This window comes from Rissa tridactyla, chromosome 21 (assembly GCF_028500815.1).
Source record: "Rissa tridactyla isolate bRisTri1 chromosome 21, bRisTri1.patW.cur.20221130, whole genome shotgun sequence".
Taxonomy (NCBI): domain Eukaryota; kingdom Metazoa; phylum Chordata; class Aves; order Charadriiformes; family Laridae; genus Rissa; species Rissa tridactyla.
This window is the reverse complement of record NC_071486.1, coordinates 6,365,275-6,389,951: the sequence shown is the minus strand read 5'-3', so window position 1 is coordinate 6,389,951 and position 24,677 is coordinate 6,365,275. Positions and strand designations below refer to the sequence as shown.

The following is a 24,677-nucleotide window of genomic DNA, read 5'->3' as shown; positions in this document are numbered from 1 at the left end:
ATGGCAGCAGCCTACATATCCTCTTAGCGTTAATCTCCTTGTACAGCTAGCTGAAATTCCCTTTTAGCTAAAATGCTAGGAGGTGTATATCCTAGGAACAGTAAGTTTCGAGGCCTTGTGCCTTTTCACAAGCAGAATCTGCTTAGCCACAGACAAGCATTACAGCCGTTCTCATGGGAAGGGACAGTCCAATCACCGAATCACTTCATCTCAGTTCACCAGTGTCCCATTTTACGTGCTGAAGCACTAAGTAGAAGAGGTAAAGTGGAAGTATTTGGGATTTCAGAACTGACACTACAGTGTGTTTCAATCTCCCTCCAAGCAACCAGCAGCTCAGTGAATGTCTTCCAAGAACAAACTGAATGGTAGCTGGCATCAAATCCTGGCAAAACTGGCATCCCAGCTCGAAAAGCAAACCATCTCCTCTCCTCCCCACTGCCAGCTCTTTCGTTACAGCCAGTTTCTTCTAATGAAGACACAGATTTTGCTTGCCTGCAGTAATGTAGGTACCACTGATGCGATATCTATAGGTATACATCCCTCAACAGTACTATCAAAATACAAAGCATTTCTGTGATGTTGACACTTTCGTCGTCCTTGGGCAGCAGTTTCTGCAGTTCTCATTCTTAATTTGCATGCTATGATGTTCTCGGTGGCTGCATACTCTTTGTTTCTGAAAACACTGAGCTGACTGAAGAAAAAGTGAAAGGAAGATAAGGTACAAGCCATAGCCACTGATGCTACGCTTCCTGGTCACTGCCACCCCGGATGCATCTCCATCAGCGGCAAGCCCAGCCTCAGGATGGGAGGTAGAGGCAGAAACTAAGTTGTGCTGCCAAAATTTAACAATTGGCTTAGGTCTTCTGCCAGAGGTTTGGAAGCTCTACCTATTTCAGATTCCATTTAGATCTCCTCTCAAGCAAATCCTTGTAAAGAGATACCGTCTGCAGTACGTGCTCTTTCTCTCTTTTTTCCAGTGTTTTAGTGCAGCATCATGTGTACTTTAGGGCTCGCGAGGACCTCCACAGGAAACATTCCAACACAGACTTCAGCAGAGTCAGTAATCTCAGCAGGGTACAAACAGGACCTCAGGAGCTCACCAGGAGGATTGTTAATAAGAAAAACTGAAATGATTTTTTTTTTTTAGGCCGCTTCTAAAAATACTTCTGGGAACGTTCCATCTTCCAAAACAACAGCAACAAACACATCCATAACCTGCCTAAGATGCATTCCCACAGGAATCTATTAATTCTGTATACAGTAAGGCAGCTTCCTTTAACGTACCAGTTCAGCTATGTCGTGGCATCTATCAGAGACAGAGTTATTGCTTCACTTAAGGATCACAGAACCATCCTGGGAAAGGCATCCAGAACAGGCATTTGCGGTGAATCACTGGGACACACGGGTGTATTTACAAGCAATCCTTTAAGCAGAGTTGAATCTGACCCCCTTGAGAGCAACAGACAATGTCTTGGCACTTCTACCAAGACGTTCTGCCATGTCTCCCATCCCACCCATTTTCTCTCTTGAGCAGTGAGACACTGCTGTTTCATGTCTAAGTAGATATTCAAGCCATACACATCAATTTTTGACTTTCACGTTTGGGCATTACAGAAGACACCACGCACCCCTTACTTATGGAGCACAGGGAAACATTCTACAAACACCTAATCGCTATTTTAACGTATGTAATTGTCTTTGAAAATGCTAGTCATCAAAGACACACACAGATTAATGTGTCACAAAATCACGGTGAATTTCAAGATCAGGAGCTTAAGTAGTAGTAGTAAGATAGTGTCCTTACCAACCCAGATCTGAAATCTGCCACCACAAGAACAGAGAAAATGAGAAAAGTAATACCGGCTCTCAAATAGCGCAGAAACTCTCTAAACAACAACGATTGCTTCTTTTCCTTCCATTTCTGAGGTGTATCTGATCATAGGATAAGTGACATGCTGTATTCTGAGGAACGTAAGCATCTAATTCCCTGATACAGCCTGGAAATGCAAAAAACAGAGTCCTGGATTTCTCCCCCCGCACCCAAGTTGACTAAATTAGCCTACGCCATTGATGAATGCTAGATGCCAAGCTTTCTACATGAGCTAAACATTACGCACATGCTGAACTCAAGCTCCCAACCTCTTATCCATTTCTACTTCAGCTGTTCCAAGCAGATCAAGCCCCTCAGCTTAACAAAAAGCACAGCGATCAGTCTGAGACCTGCAGCTTATCCTAACCACTAATAACGCTGCAGCCTGAGCAGCCTCTTCCCCAAATCACGACACGCACACCTACCTGATGTAGAAGCCGAGAACAGACCAGCAAAAGTGCCACAATAAGTCTTTCCAACCCAGAGTCCTTAAGCAGACATGCCACAACCAGTTCATCCCCCAACACTTCCTTTGCCTCCCTCAGAGGGACCACTCCTTTTAATAGTTTTTGACCTAAATACTCTCAGCTGTACCCAATCCCTTCCCAGACGGCCCAGGCTGCCTGCTTGACTCCAAGCACACCCTACTCTCTGAATTAACTTACAAATTTGTTAGCCACATTTCAGCAGTTTGAGTACACAGGGGAAATAGGGGAAAGCTGGTCCCTAATCGTACCGATGTTGCTGTAGTCAAGTATCTGCATTCCGAGGTCTTTGGAACGGGCTTGTCTTGTTCTGGTTTTGTGCTGAGTGGTGCACAGAGGGTTCCTGTCCAGGGCGCAGAGCTCCTGGGCACTGGGTTACTAAAACATAAATCACGGTAAGCTATCCTACTGAGTGAAAGCCACAATCTGTAAGAAACTAATGAAGATGGGACCTTCCTTCTCCTGACACATTTCATGGGATCCCAAACTCTTTGCCACTGCTGGACAATGCTTCTTCATTTGCCATATGCTTGAATAGGTTAATTCCTTCTGTTCCTCCCTTCTCCCTGCCTTTCAAAGAGGGCTTGGCCACAGGAGGGGCTGCATATCTTCAGTTTGCACCAACCCCAGTCCTCAGGACCTGCTATAAACTCCCCACCAACAACAATATTCACTGAGGCACAGCAACAGCAGCCCCCTTCTAATGCACTGCAGGTACAACTGGTGATGTCCACGAAGAGGGGAGACAGATCCAGGAGCCCTGTCTCTAGAAGCAGCATTACAAAGCCCCAGACACGAAGCCTGGATGCACAGGTTGTGACCCGGCTGCGGCCGCGACTCGGCTGGCTTTGGCAATAACACGTGCAAGTTCCAACAGGCCCCGCGCTGCGCAGCCCCGAAGGTCGCGCAGAGGCAGGCTGTCAGCGCAGCGAACGCACTACAGCCTGTGTTTTCTCTCCTAACAGAGACTGGAATTCAGGGTACGTCTGTTGGCATTCAAAGGTCATGCCAAGCTTAAAAGTCTTAATGTTTGGGGTTTTTTGAAAAATAAACCAGCACAGGTTCTTTTTTCTTTACTTTCTGGTACCTAAGGCCTGACATCATATGTCGACAGTATTTCCCAGGTTTCCTCCACAGCTACAAAATGGCTAGAAACACACTGGTTTTCAATCAAAGCCGAGTTCTTCACCTGAGTCTACAAGCCAAATCATTAGGGAAAAAAATGAGGTAACCTCGTAAGAGTCATGAGAAAAACCTGAGAGTTGGCAACACTGAAATTGTTATTTTTATCCCTGTGAAAGCTAATGCTGGTAGTTGTTTGGTTTCATGGCTTTACACCTGGTTTGGGTTTTGTTTCCCGCCCCCCTCCTTTTTCTGGTTATGCAGGGATCCACCGAGGATGAACAGCATATGACTAAAGGCACCTCCTTAATTGAAAGCCAACATCACCACCTGCTGCACTGCCTGGAAAAAACAACCGTAAGTAGCAACACAATCCTTTTCCCTCTTACCAGGTCTCTGTGCCAGGCCCAGGCTGCCCGTGGGAAGACGCACACACAGTGTGCTCAGAACTGGCACTCAGTTACACCTAGAAACTCTGCCAGAGGGGGCTGACACTCAAGCTCCCAAGAATATTCTGCAATGGGATAAATGCATTTTATTTCATGGTCTTCATTGAAAAAAGAAAAAAAAAAGTAATTGCTGTGCAAAGGGATAAAGACATGATTATCTGCTACTCCACAGTCATCTTCACCAGCACAAAGTCAACAGCAGGTCACTCAGTCGAGTTCACTTGAACGCAAATAGCTTTTCAGCATGGGGTTAGGGAGATCCTAAAACAAGGTGCACGTTAAGTTTCAATTTTTCAGTCCTTCTGAAAGAGAACTAAACTGCATTTGTCTCACACTGTCAGTCACACATCATATATACTTGTCACTTGTGCTAATTAGTAATAAAGGACAGTTCTGCTAGCCACAACCTGGCCACCAGTGCCAATAACCTTTACCCCTTTATATGGCACAGAGCAGAGGAACTCTCGTAATGGTTTAAAGGCTGCACGTATCTTTTGTCACTTCAGTTCTGGTTATGAGAGCAGGTTATTTATCTCAAAGACAGTCAAGCAGATTCTATAACAATGACTTTTCTGTTCGCCTCATGCAAGGTGCTGGAGGGAGAATTTTATTTTTTATTATTAAGTGACTCTGTATGCACAAGTCTCTTAGACCATTTCAGATATTTATTTGATACGTATGTTTTACTTCCAGGTATATATAAAAGCTTCTGCAGTAAAGGAACACATTATCTATACCATGATTCATTCTAGAAAGACTGAAGAGAGGTTAACACTTGAAATAGTCGTGCCTTTTTCTATCTGCATCCATCATCAAATATACTTTTGATTTCTGGCTTGCAAGAGCTTTCTTTTAGATAAATCACCTTCACTTCCATAGTTTGGCTTATGCTGGAATAACCCCACTTAGGCCTCAGCGATACACTGGAAGAAGATGACTGTGAATTCCAGGGACCTGCTGGGTACAGCTGGTCTGTCACAATGGGCTATAAAGGTCACCATTCCGGGGACAGTGAACGGATTCTTCCTGTATCAATGACTACTGAATCCATTTTATAAGACTCATCTTGCCTTTCTTTTTAGCAATTTTAGATGTTACATAACAAGCAGATATTTCACAATCTGACTCTTTAGTTTATTACTTTATGCTTAAAAGCTTCACTACTGTGACCCATATTTCTCGAGAAAAATTTCATTTGGAAACTTTAACAAATCGGCTGAAGCGAACAAAAGCTGACAGCCCTCCCTGCAGGGTCTGCCCTTGTAAGGCCCTGACTTTGTAAAGGCTTCTAGAGATTCTGACCTCTGCGCGGGGCAGGGGGACATCCCTGGGAGCTGTATGAGCTGCTCCCTGGCTGACGAGGGGGTCAGGGTACCGGGAGTGACATGGCCAAAGCGCATCCTAATTTGCGGATGTATTAGCCCACCTAAGCAGGATTGCCTCCAGCACCCAAGCCTACTCAGAGGGTGAGTCTCAGTGGTTGAAAACGTTCCAAACATTGGTTTGTTTTTGTTTTTTTTTTACAGCAAAGAATGGCAATAACACTGATACTCTGAATTTTTATTAAAACCTAGAGGGAAAATCTGCACACAATATTTAATGTGTTTTTCCCCCACATTTTTCAGCCAGTTATTACCATGACATTGCATCAAATCACGTAGCAAGTTTGGATTCTGGTCTGAAATTATCAATCAAAATTGTTCAATCAGCTGGTGCGGCAATTCTTTAGTTCACATAATCCATTAAAATACCATGCAACAGTTCTCCTCCCAAAAATTTAAATTGTAGTAAAATAACTTTTAAATACTGAAGAGTCATTTTGTGACCAAGTTGCAGGAATGGAATGAGGAATGTACCGTGGTTGCAAACTTGTTTCAATGGGCAATTCACCTCTCCTTAAACTAGGTCAGAAGGATTCTAAAAGTCCATTATTTATTGTCATGCTATCTGTGGTCGTCACTAGCATACAGCCTTACAAGTGAATGGCTGTGAATGGCTCACAAATCTGGCGTGTCAGATGACAAAGTGACCATAAAGTACCTCTAGCTGCCATAACAGAGGTTACTTTGTCATATTAACACAACAGACGGAGTTTGTTCAAACAAAAGGAGCGTTCTTTGACTGATTCCAACTCCCAGATTGAGTATGGACATCCACATGCAATGTTTTCTCCAAAAGCTGAGTGCATCGCATCCAATCCTTCAACCCAAACCTTTCTGCTGTGTTTCCACAGAGTATGATCAAAACCCATATCCATTGATGGCCTAATGGCAATACAGTTCCAATTCGTTACTCGTGAATCAGCAGCTGGAACTTTGTTTTCCTTTGCCTTCGGCTCTCAAAAGATCAAAGTCATAAAGTTGTCACCAGTTTTGTCCTATATCCGAGAACATAATGTTAAAAAGCTTAAGTGTGAGAAGGAAGGAACAAAGGGGTCTGATTCAGGCAAGGTTTGGTGAAGAGAAGGTCCGGTTGCCCATTCAAACTTGAGCGAGCCGGCTGGAATGCGGAGGCGATAGATGCAATGCTGGGACTAAACTTCTGAATGCCGGAATGGACAATCAATTGTGTTTTTATCTTTTGTTGGCATGTTGTCTCATAGGGATTGTCCTATCTTGTGGATGATCCCCTGTTATCTGTACGAACTTCCACCATCAAGGTATTTCCTTTTTAATTCAACGTTTTCTCTGTGGTCTCTGTGATGTGTCTGGAGAGTGTTTCCTTCCTTTCTTGTTCCTGGTCTTGTCCTTGGGAGTTTGTGCACGTGGCTCTTTTTGGCTACCCAGTGCTCTTGTTTCCTGTCAGAGTTGTTAATTGTTCCGATGAAAACTGATGGCTGCCTTCACCATGGTTGCTTTTGTTTCCCATCCTTTCTGATGCTGACAGGGACTGGATAAAGTATGTTTACTAGAACTACTTGGGTGTTCATACACGCACATAAGAGTTCTTTCTTTCATGATTTCTTGTTCCTTAGCGCAAAAACTCTTTACAGATTCAGCTTTCTGAATTTCCTTCCCCTCCACGCTCCCCACTCCCCTGCCACGTTTACTTCCCCTCAGCTAATAGCGCCCAGTGAACGGCAGGTATGCTTTGCACCCAATAGCCAATACAAGCAACATCCTGCAATCAAGCTATATGTGTAGATGGTCATCCAAGTGCAATACAATCCTGTCCGAGCGGCAAAGAAAAAGGAGCCTAAATCTCCTCTTGGGTTTCCGAACCATGTGGCATTGCAGACGTTTTGAAGCCACATTTTGAAGTCTGGAAAACAGACACAAAAATGAAAGGAGGTTCAAACATATTAACCATCTCAGGCTGCATAAGCAAGACAGCATCGATAGACTTATCATGCCTTTGTCACTGCAGCAGCTTCCCTTATTCCCCTCCTGATGCAGCAGAGCAAAACCTTCTCTTGGTTGCAGTGAGTGGAAGGGCAGAGTCATTTCTTTTAAAGATGTGCCTAGTGCAAGTATTTTCAGATACAGAGGCAGAGAGAGTCTTACACAGAGAAGGGGCTGACACATCCCACCAACCCAGCCAAAGGTGCCCTTGAAAACAAACTGCTGTTGGGCCAAAGCTGGTGGTGTCACCAGAAGGTAACAGTACTATTCTTTTCCCTGCCAGAACCACGAGTTCATAGATGAGCAACTGTTTGAGCAGAACTGCATGGAGAGCTCAATGCAAAACTATCCTTCTTCTCGGAGCCCCTCCTTGTCGAGTCACCATGGACTGACCACCTCCTGCTGTTCTCGCCGCAACAAGAAGACCACTCACCTTCCCAACTCCAGTGTGCCAGCCACTCGCCTCCGGAGTATGCAGGAGCTCAGCACCATCCACATCCAGTGCAGCGAGCAGCCCTCACTTACAACAAGGTACAGTAAGTAGGCTCTTGCTGCTAAATACTGCACGCAAGTCTCTGAAGTGCATTATCCAAAGGAACATTCTTGCAGGCCTCTTCTCCAGCCAGGGAGAGGGGACTAGTGCTGGGAGCATCTTAATTTCCCTCCTCCTAATGCTGACCCAAGGAAAGTAGCTCCTAGGCATTCCAGGAAGAACCAGGTCAAAGCTACACTCTAGTGCAGCTCTTCTCTGACCAGATTGGACGTAGAAGAATGAATTCCAGCTGAAACCTGCCAATGAAGTGCTAATCACACAGGCAGGAGCCAGCAGTTCCCAGCTGTGAGCCACTCACTGAAGCTGGCACAGGACCACTTCACGGCCCACCTCCCAGATAGCCCAGTACTTCCAAGCCTTTACTGGGAGCAGGCAAAGACAACTGGCTAATCAGTGTCTGTCCGCAAAAGCTCTCAGAGAGCTGTACGAATGACATGGTGCACCAGAGACACTCACTTCACTGATTTTCATTGTCCAAAAGTCTAAATCGCAACTGTAAACATCACTGGGAAACAAATGAGGAGGAATTTCACAATGGTGTCCAGGAGCTCTCACCTAAAAAGCCATTAGTGACACAGGTGAAGAAGTGTCTTAATAGAAAATTTTGAAACTTTCATTTTATATGTAACTTGCTGAAAAAAACCCATTTCTTCACCATATCTTTCTTGCAAATATTAAATTACTTCTGAAGTCTCCCTCGGCCCATTAAGCTTCTTGTGCACCCGGCTGTTTTTGAACTTACTGTTCTTCTTCTCCCTATTCCTATCAGAGGGATCTAGAAACTGAAACGAAGCTGCCTCTAGGGCAGCAAGTGATCACTATTGCCAGGGTGAAGTCAGAAGGGCATTTCAGAGAATGAATTATGAATGAATAAGCACGAAACAAGTCTCTGGCTCTTGCAGTTTCAAGACGACAATAGCTTAAACCAGCACCTAAAACAGTAATTCAGGGGAATGTCAACTATTCTGCCTGTTTCGGTGGGTGCTAAATCAGATGCCAGTGATATTTTAAATGTCAACACTGTCTGTTATTTCACTTGCTTACCAAACTGTCTAAGAATGGAGAGAGAAAAAAAGCTTTTAAGTTGTTTTTCATGTGGAATGCAACTAACTGGGTGTACTGGTTACCACTGGCAGAACCACCCAGTCCCTAAGACTGCCCCACTCTCAGCTTGTGACTGAGGCAACCGGGGAGCAGGAAGGGTTCTGCCGTGTTCTTGGGATGCTTGAGCGATCGAGAAACATCCTCTTGGTGAGTCACTCTGAGATAACAACAGCAATAGCTTTCCAACTGGGAGCTTTACGTTTTAAAAGGACAGGCTTGTGTTTAAAATGAACATGTTGGGCTGGTAATAGCAGACTCCTGTAGCTGTGCAGATGCACAGAAATCAACCTATCATTTTCCCTCTGTAATTAATTATAGGATGCAATTGATGCAGATCTAATAAGAATGCTGCCAGCTGCCAGATCCTTGAAACTACCGCAGAGATGAAAAAATAGAAAAGATCAAGGGACAGTGAATTTGAAAGAGGCATTCTGAAATGCAAGGAAGACAACAGCTCTTTCTTAGAACTACCTGTGCTCTGAAATATACAGTACACAGGACAGTATATTTGGATGTCCTCTTAATTAAACTAGAATTACACAAGAATGAAATGGAAACATAGAATTATTTGCCTTGTGAAAAGCTGTATCCTAACCGGGGGGGATAATGAAAGAGCTTGGTGTAATCTGGGTAGAAAGAAATGATGCCTTGCAGGAACCGGGGGGAACATTTAAATGGAGTCTTCTGAATATTTTGGTGCCCTTAGTTCAGAGGAATAAGATACTGATTAAGAACAACTACCATTCCCATTTCTACTGCCTGGTTTAAAAAAAAAAAAAGCCAAACACTAAATTTGTTTTCTAGTCGTTCCAGTCTCAACATGAAATCAGATGATGGGCTGAGACCGAACTGCAAAACTGCCCAGATAACGACAGCCATCATCAGCATCCCCACGCCGCCGGCACTCACGCCAGAAGGCGAGAGTAGGCCTCCGCCCAGCAGCCCCAGCCACTCCACGAACATTTCCACCACCACCACGAGCAACATAGTCAAGGTCTCTGCCTTGTAAGACGTCTCATGCACAGAAGGAGGCTGGAAGACCAGTGCCCCTCTCCCTCCACACCTCCATGTTCCTTTCTTGCTGCAAATTGTGCCTGGATGGACCAACCTGACATTTTGTCACCGAATTAGCAATGGAGACCTAACGAGGCAGCTTTCTTCAGACTGGCGTTCACGCTGTGGACTGAGGAAGGATGAGGAGATGGAGGAAGAGGCTGGTTAAGGGAAAAACCTGCTTGGGGAGCACATTGTGCCATGGTACAGGGCAAAAGTCGCCTGCAGAGGCTGGAGGGAAAGAATCATCATGGCAACAAGAGAGTCAATAAAGAAAATGGAAATATAACACTGTGTATCGCAGCACCTTTTTAAAGGTTTTTAATGGATAATATTTATTCATGAGGAAATGACTGAAAAGGTGAAAAACAATGGATTTTGTGAATTTTTTTTCTTCATGGAGCAGAACCTTTAAACCAACCAAAATTTCACATTTTTTTTTCTTTTATAGGAAAAGATTTAGACAAAGAAGCCACCTGTCACAGAAACCTATTTCCATTCCTCTGTGTGTGTGCGTGCGGGTGTGCAGCAGAACCCCATCAGAGCAACACTGCATTACAAAGAGCAGAGCATGTTTCCATGATTGGGCGCACAGTAGGAAAATACAAGCATGTGTCAGCACATACATGTGCACACGCACACACACACACCTGTGTCACCCTGGATGGCATTCTTTATTTAGACAATTTTGTATCCGCCTTTTAAGTCAATACAGTGCAATTGCAAACAGTGTGTTTGTCTGCTAATTATTGTCTGTGAAAACATATTTGTGGAAAAAAAAAAGAGGCTTTAGTAGAGTTTTAGTCCCACATGGGTATCTGCTTTCTATTTTTGTTATCACTTACTTGTAAGAGTGTGACTAGACTACCAGTTCTGTATTTTTAAAAAGGAAAAAAAAAAGGTAGGATTCTTTTTTTAATACTGTACACACAAATGGCAAAGAATGAGAAAGCACTGAACTCAACTGCATCAAGCGTTCATAAGTCTAACAGAGGTTTCTTGTAACGTATGCCCATGCTTTTTTATTTTTGTTTTCTATATAGAAATTTCTTTGCTGGCACTGGAGATACAGCCCATTGTAAATAGTAGCCAAATAATGTCTGGATCTATACTTGATAATAACTAACCCCAGAGCCAAATATCTTGCATGGACAGAGGGGTGTTTGGCTTTTTCGCAGTCTTAGGGCTCCAGTTGTCTCATCAATGGCTTCTGGGTCGCACCAATTTTGGGGGTAGACTAGGTTGGCAATTTTAGTTCTCCAGTCCCAGCACAGGATCTACAGCATGAATCCACTTGAGAAGGGGGAACAGTACTGGAGTTTGGAAAACATTTGACAAAGTGTGGTACAGAGAGCATTTTCTTTTTGCAGCTCTACACTTAGTTTGGGAAAAGTCATGCTTTTCCCAATTCTAGTCAACCAAAAACTGAAGTAACACTGTGTGGTACTGCCAGGAAGCTAATAGTTCTGACTAAGCTGTGGTCAGCTCTTTCTGAGATCCTTCTCGGAATGATGTATTTAAGGAAATACACGGTCCTGAAACATAACTGATTTACCCCCTAAGAAGAGTAACTTTTTTCTTCCATTCTGCCTTTCTCAAGTCCCCTTTTCATAACAAGCGTGATCCGTGAAGGGCAGAGTGAGGAACATCACCCACCTTTTCACTTGTCATACACAGCTTGGCTAATTATTTTGGTCATGCACAAACACCCCTTCAAGGCCCTATACCCAGCCACGAACGGCAATGCACCTAGCCCGCAACAGCCTGTAGAAAATAAGGAAACATTTCAATGTCCTGTTTCTGAACAGCGATTTTACCAACGTTAGAGTTAAAAGAGCATGTTTGAGGCTGATTCCACAAAGGGATGACTTTTTTTTAACATCTGTCATAATCTATCCTGATGTAATATTTATATACACATATACACGCATACACATATAAATAAATACAGACATATACATGTATAGATAGATAAACAGACCTACATGCTAACTTAAACGTATGAGCTAGCAATCCGCTTTGTTAGCGCTCCTAACCCATTAGTCTATAGAGTGGACTCAGACGGCTGACGCATTAACTCAATACCCTCCTTAGAAACCTACAACATTCTAGGAATATTAGGGCTATGGCTAAGCCTTCAGTAGCTGCACCAGCTTACAGTCATTTATTCCAGTGCTATAATATGTTACCCTAAACTATGTTTAGTCCTGTTTTAAATGATTAAAACGCTCTGCCTTTGCTGCTTCCTGTAGGAGGTTATACTGCAGTTAATCTTACCATTATTGAGTTTTTCTTGATGTTTTAATTTAATCTTTCCTTTGCTTTAATTTCATTATTTGTCATCATCTGCTCCCCATCTGAACACCCTCACCCTTGTAGATCAGAGGCCTTGCTCTCCACCACTTACCACCTTGCACCCTCCTTTACCCTGGCACAGAATGAGGGTTAAGTGCTACCGTGCGGACAGGGTACAGTGTTCCTTCCAATGCGCAGGAGTAAACGATTACAAAGAGTCAGGGACTCCGCATGGATTCTTGGTGCTGCCGTTGTTATTCCTGATTTACTGTGGAGTGGTAAACAAGCCACTTCATCTCTCTGCACCCATTTCTTTATCTGTAAATAGCAATCGTGGCAGCCCTTCTCTAAAGCACTATTGGTGCATTTAATTGCTATCAATCAAAATGCTTTTTGAAAAAAAAAAATTAACATTTTTAAGAATAAAAAAAAAGTAAGAAGGAAAGCCAGTCCTTGGGGTTTCCGGCTGGCTGCTGGGGCTCAGATTGTCAAGACAGCCACGGCCTTTGTTCTCTTCCACAGAAGAGGAATCACTGTTATCCTTGCTCAAAAATACGAGACTTGCTTCTTCTACCATTAGCTTAGCAGGTGCTGCCCCATGCCGTCAGTACATCAGCTCAGACTTTCAGACGATAAAGACAGACAAAATTGAGGAAGTCTGAGCCTAGAGGAACAGGGCTAAAAATATTTTTAATGGAGGCATTAGCTCCCTTTATACACTGATTTGAAATAGACTGAGTAATGCTTCCGAAAGCACTTGAAAATATGCTTGTACAAAACCTCCCCGGATTGCCCAACACAGCTACATCCTCCTTATGAGTGCACAGTGCAATCATCAAACAGCAAAGACAAGAATCTCCCACCATCATATCAGTGGTTGATAGGGCACAACAGAGCATCCTTCAAATGAAACACGGGGCAGAAGGGAAAGCATTTGCACAGAAAAGCACGGGAACTGCACTACAGCCACTTATTCCTACAATAAAGGGAGGCAATTAGCTTTACTAAACTGCAAGGCTCTTTATAATCTTTAAATAGCAACTTATAAAGCATTGCTGAGATAAGGCCAAGTACTCCTGAAAATTTCTGGGCTTTAACTGAAGGATTTGGACCGGCCCCCAGTACCGCCCTGTCTTACCAGCATCCCTCTCCCGTTCCCCAGGGCCACACACATCCATCCATACGGATACAAAAACCAGCACGTACCCCTGCAATCCTGGTCATTCCTGATGCACATGGAAGGGGCCTTCCTCAGGTGGGGGCTACCTCCGGGAGGAGAAGCATCCAGAAACATAGGTAGGTTCTAGTCCTGACACCTTTCTGAAAGGCAGGTGGTACAAAACAGCCTGATTAGCAAAACTGCTCAACAAAACGTCAATAGTATGTGGGCAGTTCATCTGAAAAGCTTTCCCCTTTCCCCTAATTCCTTACAACTTTTTATAGTTTTAGAATAGTTCATTAAAAAAAGATGTAAACAGATTGTTTGTACAAAAAGCAAGTGGAAGGGGATTATTTTTTCAGCCTTTCATAAAGCAATATTAAAAATATCAAAGGAGCAACACCATTTTCCGAGCATTTTGTTTCCTTTACAAAGTCTTTTCTGAGGGAAAAATATTTTCACAGATTTTCAGCATATTCTATTAATAGATTTGCTCTCTTCTCACCTGGCATTGGGCTGCTAATAGAAGGAATCGCACACAATTGGCAAAGACTGATGAGAAATACCTTTCACATCTAGGCTTTGACTTCTATCTACTCTTTTTAAAATCCACCTTTTACTTTCCTTTTCCTTAAAATCTTAAGGGCACCCATAAAGAAGAGGCCACAGATAACACATCCTAGTACATAAAAATTAAGGAATTAAAAAATGTAATCCGTCCTCTGCTAGCACAAGATCCTTCACTGCACTATATTGCATTGCTTTCTCTAGATTAGATTTAAAGTTCTCCAAGGAAAGGACTCCCACCGCTTCCCTGGAGAGCTTATTCCAGACTAATAGTTCTCAACGTCAAGGATTTTTCCCCTGCTGTTCAGCCATAATTCTTTCCTTATTTTTTCCTCTCTTGCTGCATTTATACTCCTTCGCACTATGTTAAATTATTCTCCTTTCCACATTTTAAGTTAGCTGCCTTCAAGCGTAAGAGAAATATAAAACTTTCTACAGCAAATTCTTATCCCAGGGACCACTTTTGTCTGTCAAATAATTATCATTGTTAAAAGTGAACTGAGGAAAAATCAAACTAAGTAACACACACGGCTTTAGTGTTGAATAAAGTTAATAGGCAATTCAAAATACATCCTTCATTACAGTTGGCTAGAAATACTAAATTGAGTCAATGCTACTTGTTTAACTTGAAAGTTGATACTATATTTCTACTGCAAACAAGCATCTGTCATTCTAGTTTAGACAGCTTAAGGTGCGCACATGAAAATCAGATTAATACCAGCTAAAGAAAGCATTCTTCAAGTATTTTGCTTTTTTAAGTAAAGAGGTTATAAACGTGTTGTATCTTACATGTATTATAAAGCAAATTCAGTAAATTAAAAACCACATTCAGTTTATGGGTTGCAACATCCTTTGGATCCTGTAATATTTTTTCTATGTCGGACTATGGCAGAGTTACAAAGTCAGCATTCATGGATGGCTTGCGAACACCAGCAGCTTTCAACTGAAGACTTTATTCTGCTTTTAAAGTTCGATGAATAATATACCTTTTCCACATAATTTACCAATCAAATATATTCTGATTTAAAAAAAAAAAGTCATTTCTTCTTCTCCAACACTTTAAGTAACTGCACGAGGTATATGATTTCAGAGCTCAAGTTTTTAGGTTTCACATTTAACTATGCCATAAACATTCTTCATAATGGTTTTATCTTTCTAAAACTTTAAGAGCAGACAGAAGGTAGCGTGCACACTAGTTAGAGCTAGGAGACTTAGCATCAGGAACCTATGTTCTACTCCTGATTGTCTTGATGAATCACTAAGTGACCTCGAAGAAGTCATTTCACCTCTCTTTGCCAATTATACAAGCTGTGTAGGATTTAATACCTCCTCTTTCAACAACTGAAGCTCAATTCATGAACAGCTACAAAAGACCGTAGAGAACTCTTGAGAAAGCATACGAGAGTACTGCTACTTACACTCAGAATGCAAAAACTATGCCAGAAAAACTTCAGGTGGAACCGTCAAAAAGACCAGGTGACAAAGAGCTTGTGAAAATTCCTTCCTGAGTTTTGTTCTCAGTCAATAATCTGTTACTTTGTGTGTATACGTGTGCACGTGTTTCCTTTCATTTTGATTTAAACTAGTGCTAGTCACAGAAGTCACACAGCTGTCTGGGTGAGAAGTTAACAACCACACTGAATGCTCTTCTCCGTTCTGTTGCAACTATGACTGGGAGCTCCCGCTGGCTCCTCGGACCAATGAAGCATCTTACAAAATGCGTGTGATGGTATATTTTTGATAAATCAGTAAGGCATTCCAATGCAATGGTGTTTTCTTTAGAAGTTTTATGTTATAAGAAGCTCTCGACCTTATTATTTTCTATTTTCGTACTATAAATGGGCTTTGCTTACAAACATCAGAGGACAGATACAAAATGTACTGTATACAACTGCAGGTAGCTTCATTTGAGAACAACTTTCTAGAAGAACCAAGTTTCCTGTTGTCTTCTTTTGGAATTGTAGTGCATATGTTGAAACTTGTATATCATTTACAGTATTGAGTCTTGTGCCACTGCTGTACCTGATGTATCCAATCTGGATTAAACAGAGTATGTGCCACAAATACCAAGATGATGCTGTAGATTTCTTCTAAAAAAAGCCTGGGAGGTTCTTTTGGAGAACTTTGGGTGTTGGCTTAAGCCACTCGATTTGCATTTCAATACTAATAACTCTTACTTAAGCAACCACTAATGAGAACAGCAAGATGACAGAGATGTTACAGGAGAGCAATAATGCAGATATCCAAGTGCATCTCTTACAGTATTCTCCTTTTGAACATTAAGAGTTGCAACAAAATTCATCTTGGAAACAAAATCGTATCATCATGGCCTTTTCAAACTATGCAGACAAAATCTAGGAGAGCCCCCTCCCTGGAGGAATTTGCTGTGACACAAAGGGAGTAAGGCAGGAAAAAAAGTAGGGGAAGAAAAATACTTCTCCTAAAAAGATATTTATTATATTTAAAGAGCACATCTTATGCCTTTCTTTAAAAGCGCAATCTCATCTCGGCAATTCCATTTAGGCTGAAGTCTTGTATTCTGTATTGCAGATAGGGTCAGCTTGTCTCAACCACCAAACAAGTAAAGCGGAGCTCATATTAACCATATCCGAAAGTGTCACTTGGAGGCATGATTTAAAATTTTCAAAGTTCTTTAAGCAGAAATTAAAATTACTTATGCAGCGACCTCTGACACCCACCGAGTTAGAGCTGACAAGAAGCGCCCACAGACCACCCTTCTCTCTTGCAGTAAAGGCTGACACCCACTAGAGGCCACCATTGCCCCAGCTGCAGGAAAACCCCAAACCCACCCAGCGCAGGACACTGTCCTGGCTCGCTAAATTTCTAAGCCGCTCATGAGCTAAACCAATCTTACAGTTCTTCTGCACAGTGAAGAGAGTCTGAATTGCACGGTATAAAGTTTAGGCCAACCACTCCACAGAAAGGTCGTAAGTGCTGCCAGGGACACCACAGGATTTGCACAGGGAAATTTGCAAGAACATTAGAACGCTCAAACAGCAAGCGACAATGTAAGCAAAGTGAAAACGTACCATATTTCTCAAAATGAATTTGAAAGTTGCTGAAGGTGAGCAATCAAGCATCCCTGAAGACATCCATTTCACCAAATTAAAGCAGCAGCTCTCCTTCAAACTACAGTTCACAGCAGGTAGGAAGCAGTGCTTTTACTAAGGGAAATCCAGCCTTACTCTGCTCAAAACACAAGACTATATTTGCTCTGTTGAACTTTGAGAAATTAAAGAAACTAGCTGACGAAATCTGCCTCTAGGATCCCAAACATATTAAAGCCAGAGGATGAAGTTTCAAAATGAGTGCGGAGCCAACCCAGGGTTGACACCCTAAGCCAGCCAATACTCTCCTCTTCTCCTTCTTCAGGACAGCTACATACAAAGCAGTGCAACCCAAACAGGAAATACCAATTAGTTTTAGTACTAATAGCTAATTTCACTTCTAATTAAAGCTTTCCTGTAAGTGTGGCAAGTCTGATATTGCTGCACCCAGAGGGACAGACCAATTATGATTGCTGCCATTTTCTACATAATTAAACCATCCTCTACTGCACAGCTTGCCATACACCTAACTGTAGAAGTGTTATTTATACAAAGTTAATTAACAGGATTTAAATTAGCAATACAGGCACGGAGATGCAGGTTTTACTCTACCACTGGTATATAATCAGTGCCTGGTGTTAAACAGAATTACAGAAAACGGAATGATCTCCAACTATAAACAGACTACGCAGTCTTACAGCGAATTCATCTTCAGCCACAAGTCACACAGAAGACAAGTCAAGCAAGTAAAACTGGGGCCAGTTTGTATTTTCTCCTTACTGAGATTTCTCACATGTACATGTCTGCCTTTTACCTTCCTTTGTTTACTTTGCATTATAAATATTGCAACTGAACATCCGGCTGTCTTTCATTTCCTTTTATTAACAACTTGTTGCAACACCATCAACAGAATGCACGTAAAAAACATTTACCTAGACACAGCTCACTTATGAAAAAGACAAGATTTTTCTTCAGTCTTTAACAACGTCCGTTTATGTTTGTCCATGTACTTGCAGACTAGCAGTTTTTGCCACAGATAATGTCCATTCATTGTACCAACCAGCCTGTCGCAACAGCAGTGTCATTACATCAGTCACCACTTTTCAGCAGCTCCTGAAGGTAGACTGAGTTGACGTGATAGGCACTCATCCAGTTGAAGTGACTGTAACTTTTCCTGTAGTGAGCCACTGCAGCATAGTAGTTTTGCCATGCTTGATAGTAAGATTTCCAGTAGTTTTTGTAACTCCACGCCTCATACGGAACACCATCATCCCAAGAGCTGCAGGAGCAGTTGTCTTCAGTTTTTCTCATGGAAGAACTAGGGAACTGATGGTTATGGCTTTTCTTTTGTTTAGCGTTTTGTTTCAGAACTTTGTTTTTCCCTCGATTTTGCTTTGGGACTTGTGATAGCTCCTGAGGTTTGTCTGGTGTAGAACAGAAGTCTGCATGACCCTGACGCACTATGGGAACAGCATTCTTCTCCGGTGTGTCTGAAAGTGCTTCAAAGCATGAGCTGTTTTCCCTGCTCTTGGAGGAAGCCCTGGAACTGTAGGAACCATCACTGTCACCAGACACAACACCATTTACTACCATCTCTGTATTTTGTTCCACCTCTTTCCACTCTACACCACCATTTCTGGGGAGCTCACACTGTTCTCCTGGGCCTGAATAGCTTCTTAAAATTTCAACCTCTCTCTCCAACCCTTCTTTAATGAAATACTCATAGTCTTCAACAAACTCTGAGAAGTTCCAGGGATTGTTCTGTTGTCTTTTGAAAGATGACAAGCATGGAATTCTGGGAAGATTTTTTTTTAAGGCCTCCTCATCTGGAGACTGACTGTTATGTTGCCCATCCATTCTGGAGACAGTTTTGACTTGACTCCTCTGTTCTATGTGGCAACTGGAAGTTTGGGGTTTTCTGCTACCTTTTTCTGTATTTGTAGAATTTGTGCACTTTTTTATCTGCTTTTGCTTTAGAGCCTTTTTTGGCCTTTCTACAGAAGAATTACCACCTGGAAGATTAGAAAGAGGCTGAGGTACCTCTGAAAAAGTATTTTGGACAGGCTGCAGTACTGGTTCCTCTGGTCTAAGACACACAGTGTCAGAATTCACTGAAGCACCTGTATGTACAACAGGTTTGACTTCTACCTCCCCATCTTCAAATTGATCCATCATTCCAGGGGGTATAGGCTCTGCACAAAAGGGAAACAAGCAGGCACTCAATTAAGTGCATCCCTCCCTCTAGAACTCAAACAAGTACCAAAGCTTTGCAAAAATCACAGAAAAGATGTTAAGACACATTAAGTTAGGGCTACAAACTGACCACTCCAATTCTTGAAAAAGCTCAAATAGCCAGAACATTTTCTTCATGGAAGGCATTGAAAAGTTCATCAAGTCAAACAGCATTGCACTACTTGTCACCTATTTTTCATATCTTACTTAACCAAATAAAAAAATAGAACTTATGCAAGAAGGCAAATGCTAGATTTCTAGCAGAACAGCTTCTGCCAAATCAAGGGTAGGCAAGTCTTCTGTTTCAACTATTCCTTTCTTCCCCTACTGTAACTTACAGCCTGAGAAAGGCTTAATAGATTTCTGGAAATCCAAGTAGTTAGGTAGTTGCTTAAGCAACAGCTGGATGCAGAGCTCCTCTCCCTATCCATAGGCATGCACTCAGTTCATTTTCTATTGCTTCGCACAACTGTACCAGTTACACAAGTAGTCATTAGCATGGAGTATGAAAAACCTGTACCAAAATTAATGCAACTTCAGCAGAGAAGGTATATGTCAATTCCCTGTAGACTTGTCTGAAGGTCTGAATAAAAAGAAAACCACCAACAAAAAAGAACAGTTGCATTCATAGGACAGAGCATACCTGGTAGCGGAAGAAGCTGAAGGTTACATTTCTGAGCAATTTTCATCATTGTGTTTTCTTCCTCTCCACGGCAGCAGTATGTCACAGATAAGCCTAAAGTTCCTGCGATACACAACAGAAAGTGTCGTTACCTCACCGGAGCCAGGGAAGCTAGTGCAAGCTCAAGAAATCCACACGACTGCTTTTACCAAAGCGCCCAGCTCTGCCAATACGATGCATGTACGTTTCCCAGTCTACAGGTACATCCAGGTTGACAACCAGATTCACTTTTTCAGCATCAATTCCACGAGATGTCTTAAGAAAATGAGAAGGAGAGAAGGGAATAGATAACTGAATATGCTGAACAGATCTTTAAATAAATACAATATATTTGAGAGTAAGTGCTCATATAATAACTTTTAGTTTTTACAATACACCATAAAGCACCTACAATTTTGCAGTCAGTTTACAGTATTACATGTAAAACAGGCATACTGCATTGGGACCATGAAAACTAGGGATCATTTCGCTTATGCCTTTGATGTATGACATACAAGCAAGTATGTTTTTCCCCCCTAGCATCAAAAAATTCAACCCGACAGCATGCAGTAGTCTTTTCATGACAGGACCTCAATCGATCAACTAAAGATCAAAATACAGCAACCATGAAAGAGCTAAATGCCTCAAACATAACCACTGCTCTATTTAAAGTTGTTTAGGACCTTATTATTGTGAGCATACTGTACTAAAGAAACAAACTATTCCTTCCCATAGCTTCTACCCAAAATAAACAATTCTACTGCTCTGAAACATCTATAAGCTTCTACAAAGCAACAGATAAATTTGAAACCATGTTTGAACTAGATGAGGAATAGGGGACAATTTCTAAGTTTCACAGTGAATGTAAATCGCGCACAGAGCTCAAGTCCCATGCTTTATCAGTACATTTACGTTCTATTCAATACATACAGTACTGATGTACGCTATAGAACACAACTCACCAAGTCTGTGGAAATCAGAACTCTACAGTGGAATTGCTTTAATTTAGCCATAGCATCAAGTCGTTGATTTTGATTCATGCTACCTAAAAAGACAAAAATTAGAAACAGATTACATCCTTCAGTTTTCTGCCCCTCAAATTCTGGAAAACTCTGCTTTGTAAAACTGTAGATGAGGCTGAGAGAAACTTCCCCAAACATCAGTTTCCAATGAGTAAACAAGGAACAAACAAGACAAACTTGAAAACAAAGAAATTCATTACAAAAATAATTAATTTGCTTGTATTTTGAAGAGAAATCAATTATGTAGGTACTTAGCCCTCGTGAACAATGCTGACTTTAGACAGATTTTATTTAAACACATGAACCATGGAAAACACTGTTGAAGTAAAAATTCAAAGGAAAGTTTATAATAAATACCAGGTGCCAGCTATCAGCTTTTTATAGAGAAGCGAGAAATAAAAAAAGATTTAAATTCAACATCTGCATTCCAAACAAACACTGCTTCGACCTGCAAATGTAAGGTAGTTTTCTCTTTACAGATAAGCCAATGCACTCATCTGTATATTCATAAAAATGATTCTCAACCAAATTTGAAAACAGGAAAGCTAATCAGTAAAAAGATTAATTAATATTTAAGTCCTAAAGACCTATGAAGATTCAAACGCTATGCTTGGTTATTTAACCAGACACCATGCAAGCCAAGACTTAAGATTAATTTTCCTATTTTAGGTCACATTTATGCACAACTTCAACAGAATCAGAAAGTTTTGAATGGACTTACCTGAAATGCACTCAGCAGGAAAGCCTCTGCACGTCAGTATTTCAGCTAGATGTTGAGCCCTAACAGAATATACACAATGAAAACTGTAAATAAAACCGGAGACCTAAAAACCCCTATGCATTTATCAACAAGCTATTCTTTACAGCCAAGGATTACATTCCAAAATTGTCGCTTTCATCTTTATGTCTAGGACAGTCACCTCACAGATAGAACAGGACAAGAGGATATCAGGTCTCACTGTACTCTAAACAGCGTGTGAGGTACCTTCATGCTAAAGGATTCCTTTATTTTCAGTATTTCATACTGCATTCCTCTGGCTATATTTCAGATCTGAAATTTGCATACTGCTTTGAAGCCTCACTGAAGGTCTACATAAACTAATCCATGACTGGACATTAAAATCACTCCTTTCAAACATGCTTTTTACAGATTTTATTTCAAATTTATTACCTGCTATGCAAATTTGAGAAGACTAAGGCTTGATTAAATGGAATTTTGCTGAACAGCTCCTGTAGGTGCTGGGTTTTTTCCTCAAATGTTTTATGTGGAAGCGGATGGGAATTCACAATCTTGTAATACTGCTTCAGCCCTGAGCATGAAACCAAACATACCATCAGATTAAGGGTTTCCATAAAAACATGCACAATGCTATGCTGCTGTCAACATGTGCCACTGCAGCTAAAACTAAGACTTTAAATTTAAACAAGCACACACATGTGCCAAGTAAGAAGCTACAAGACAGGTTTTTCTTAGAAGACTGAAACATTTTTTGAACAGATAGAAAAACCAGAAAGTTACATTCATTACTGCTGTTTTAAATACATCAACATTTGTAATAAATACTTCATAAACTAATCAACTCACCTGTGGAGGGAAATTACAAAGAATCACAATTTTTAAAGGTACATCGTTTCATTTTAGTATACTCTCTTCAATCCATTAATAACATCACCATAAATGAACTTACACTTACCAATGAGACTTGGATCAGTAGGGTTCAACCTCACAAATGTCGGCTCTCTCATGTACCTGGTCAAAGCATTAGCTAATGACTCAGGATAAGTAGCTGAAACAGCAAGCATCTGTTTATTGACTGGTAGTGAAGAGTAAATCCAACTGTGAGACAAAGAAATGGGAATGACTAAAAAATATGTACCTAATCTACTGATAAATGCACAAGATAAATGTTTTTCTTACTTGATTTGTTCCTGGAAGCTGCCTTCTTCTAGAAGCTTGTCTGCTTCATCAAGAATGAAAAGCCGAATACTGGCTGTATTCAAGTAGTCCAACTCTATGAGCTGTTTTATTCGACCTACATATGAACGAAAAAGTAAAAGGAACTTCAAAAATATTAATTGAAAGGTTCTAACAATTAATTTTCTAATTTCTTTAAAAATCAATTTTAAGAAACCTTAAAAAAAGGCATATTTGGAATAATGTCACATATTTTCCAGATGTCACACATTTGGAAAAATGTCACTAAAAATACCTGGTCTAATGTCTCTAGCACTGGCCTTTGAGACTGTCCCCTTTTACTAAAAAAAAACAACAAAACAAACCCAAACCAACCCGAATTTCAAAAGCACCAATTATTGTACTGTAAAGTATCACGCAGTATCTGAAGCACAACGAAGATCGTCCATACCTGGGGAGCCAACTGCGATGTGGCACTTCTTTAGTCTGATTTTGTCCTGGTTCAAAGGAGTCCCACCAATGAAGACATGGCATTCTAAACCTTCCATTTTTATTCCAATAGTTGTGATGACAGCATGAATCTGCACAGCAATCTCTCGTGTAGGAGCCAGGATCAAAATCTGTAAGGGCCAAGGATTAAATCCGAAAGCTGCAGAAGGTTCTGAAGATTAAAGCTTAACATTGAGTAGGGATGACTTCAAATACTATGTCTCACAGGCAACAATGCCGTTTTCCCAAGAAGAAGAAAGACACTCTCTCACAAAGCAAAATCCCCCCGCCTCCCCCCCGCTCCCCGCATACCGGTAAGGGCGGGCCGGGCCAGCAGCAGCATGCCAGGGCTCACCTGCGTGGCGGGGCTCTCCAGCAGCACCGCGTCCAGGGCGATGGTGGAGAACACGCAAGTTTTGCCAGTGCCCGACTTGGCCTGCACGATGAGATCTGGAAAAAGCCGCCAAAGAGGTCACCGGAGGCCCCAGGCTGCCCCCAGCGCCGCGCCCGGCCCCTCGCCCGGCCCGCCCACTCACCCAGGCCGCAGCGCCCCAGCGGGATGGCCTTCAGCTGGACCGGCGACGGCCTGTGGAACCCAGCCGCCTCCAGCCCCGCCAGCACCGGCGCCGACAGCAGCAGCGACCCGAAGTCGGAGGGGCCGCCGGGCACCAACACGTCGCGCGTGCGGAACCGTCCCTCAGCAGCCGCCGGCGCCTCCGCGGGCACCGCCATCTTGGGGGCAGGAAGCGGCAGCGCGCGGCGCCTCGCGAGACGCGCCTTTAGCCTGCGCCGCGCACGCGCACTGGGAGAACAGCCCCCACCCCAGCGCGCCGTGCCGCCAGAGGGCGCCGCGGCCGCCGATTGGCTGGCGGGGGCGGGAGGGCTCGCCGATTGGCTGGCGGGGGCGGGCGGGGACGCCGATTGGCTGGCGGGGCCGCGCGGCGCCGCCCGTCAGTGCGGTCCGTGAGGGGCAGGGCCAGCTTCCGCGGGCGCTTGTGTTTTTCTACCCCGGGTCATTTATTTTATGAAGCGCGCTAAAGCTTAAACTTAGTAACGTCACAGAGGACAAAACCTCTGTGTTATGTGGGTGGAAGTAAACCGGTGAGAGCCGGAGGCCTCGCCACAAAGCGCACAGAAACAGGAGTTAAAAGACAGGGTACAACGAAAAATTAATAGCATAGCACTCGCTTCAGCAAAGGCCAAATGTGTTAATCTGTTGTACGCGCGTTACTCACTACCCTCTGGTGACCGCTTACTTTAAATCGCGTGTGGTTTTATGCGTATCAGCATTT

At 42.4% G+C, this 24,677-nt stretch overlaps 2 protein-coding genes across 4 annotated transcripts in view; one reads left to right on the top strand and one right to left on the bottom strand.

Annotated features, from left to right (window-relative positions):
* Positions 1–9,933, top strand: part of KCND3 (potassium voltage-gated channel subfamily D member 3) — a 115,178-nt gene extending 105,245 nt beyond the window's left edge. Inside the window, exons 4-7 of one of the 2 annotated variants that reach the window (XM_054181290.1) lie at positions 3,742–3,834; positions 6,529–6,585; positions 7,551–7,798; positions 9,729–9,933. In XM_054181290.1, the coding sequence (XP_054037265.1) occupies positions 3,742–3,834; positions 6,529–6,585; positions 7,551–7,798; positions 9,729–9,933 (603 nt within the window). The remainder of the gene's footprint in view (positions 1–3,741; positions 3,835–6,528; positions 6,586–7,550; positions 7,799–9,728) is intronic. The other variant, XM_054181291.1, reaches the window with a different exon arrangement.
* Positions 9,934–17,932: 7,999 nt separating this feature from the next.
* Positions 17,933–24,159, bottom strand: DDX20 (DEAD-box helicase 20). 2 transcript variants are annotated; one of them, XM_054181288.1, is made up of 11 exons: positions 23,922–24,159; positions 23,741–23,835; positions 23,348–23,516; positions 22,900–23,014; positions 22,676–22,818; positions 22,153–22,291; positions 21,703–21,761; positions 20,922–21,004; positions 20,130–20,235; positions 19,942–20,043; positions 17,933–19,258 (listed from the first exon to the last, which is right to left on the bottom strand). In XM_054181288.1, exons 1-11 carry the CDS (start codon positions 24,115–24,117, stop codon positions 18,156–18,158), a joined length of 2,310 nt encoding a protein of 769 aa, XP_054037263.1. In that variant the 5' UTR covers positions 24,118–24,159; the 3' UTR covers positions 17,933–18,155. The 2 variants fall into 2 exon arrangements, with proteins under 2 accessions (XP_054037263.1, XP_054037264.1); XM_054181289.1 differs by lacking the exon at positions 23,922–24,159 and having other exon boundaries at positions 23,698–23,772.
* Between the last annotated feature and the right edge of the window lie 518 nt (positions 24,160–24,677).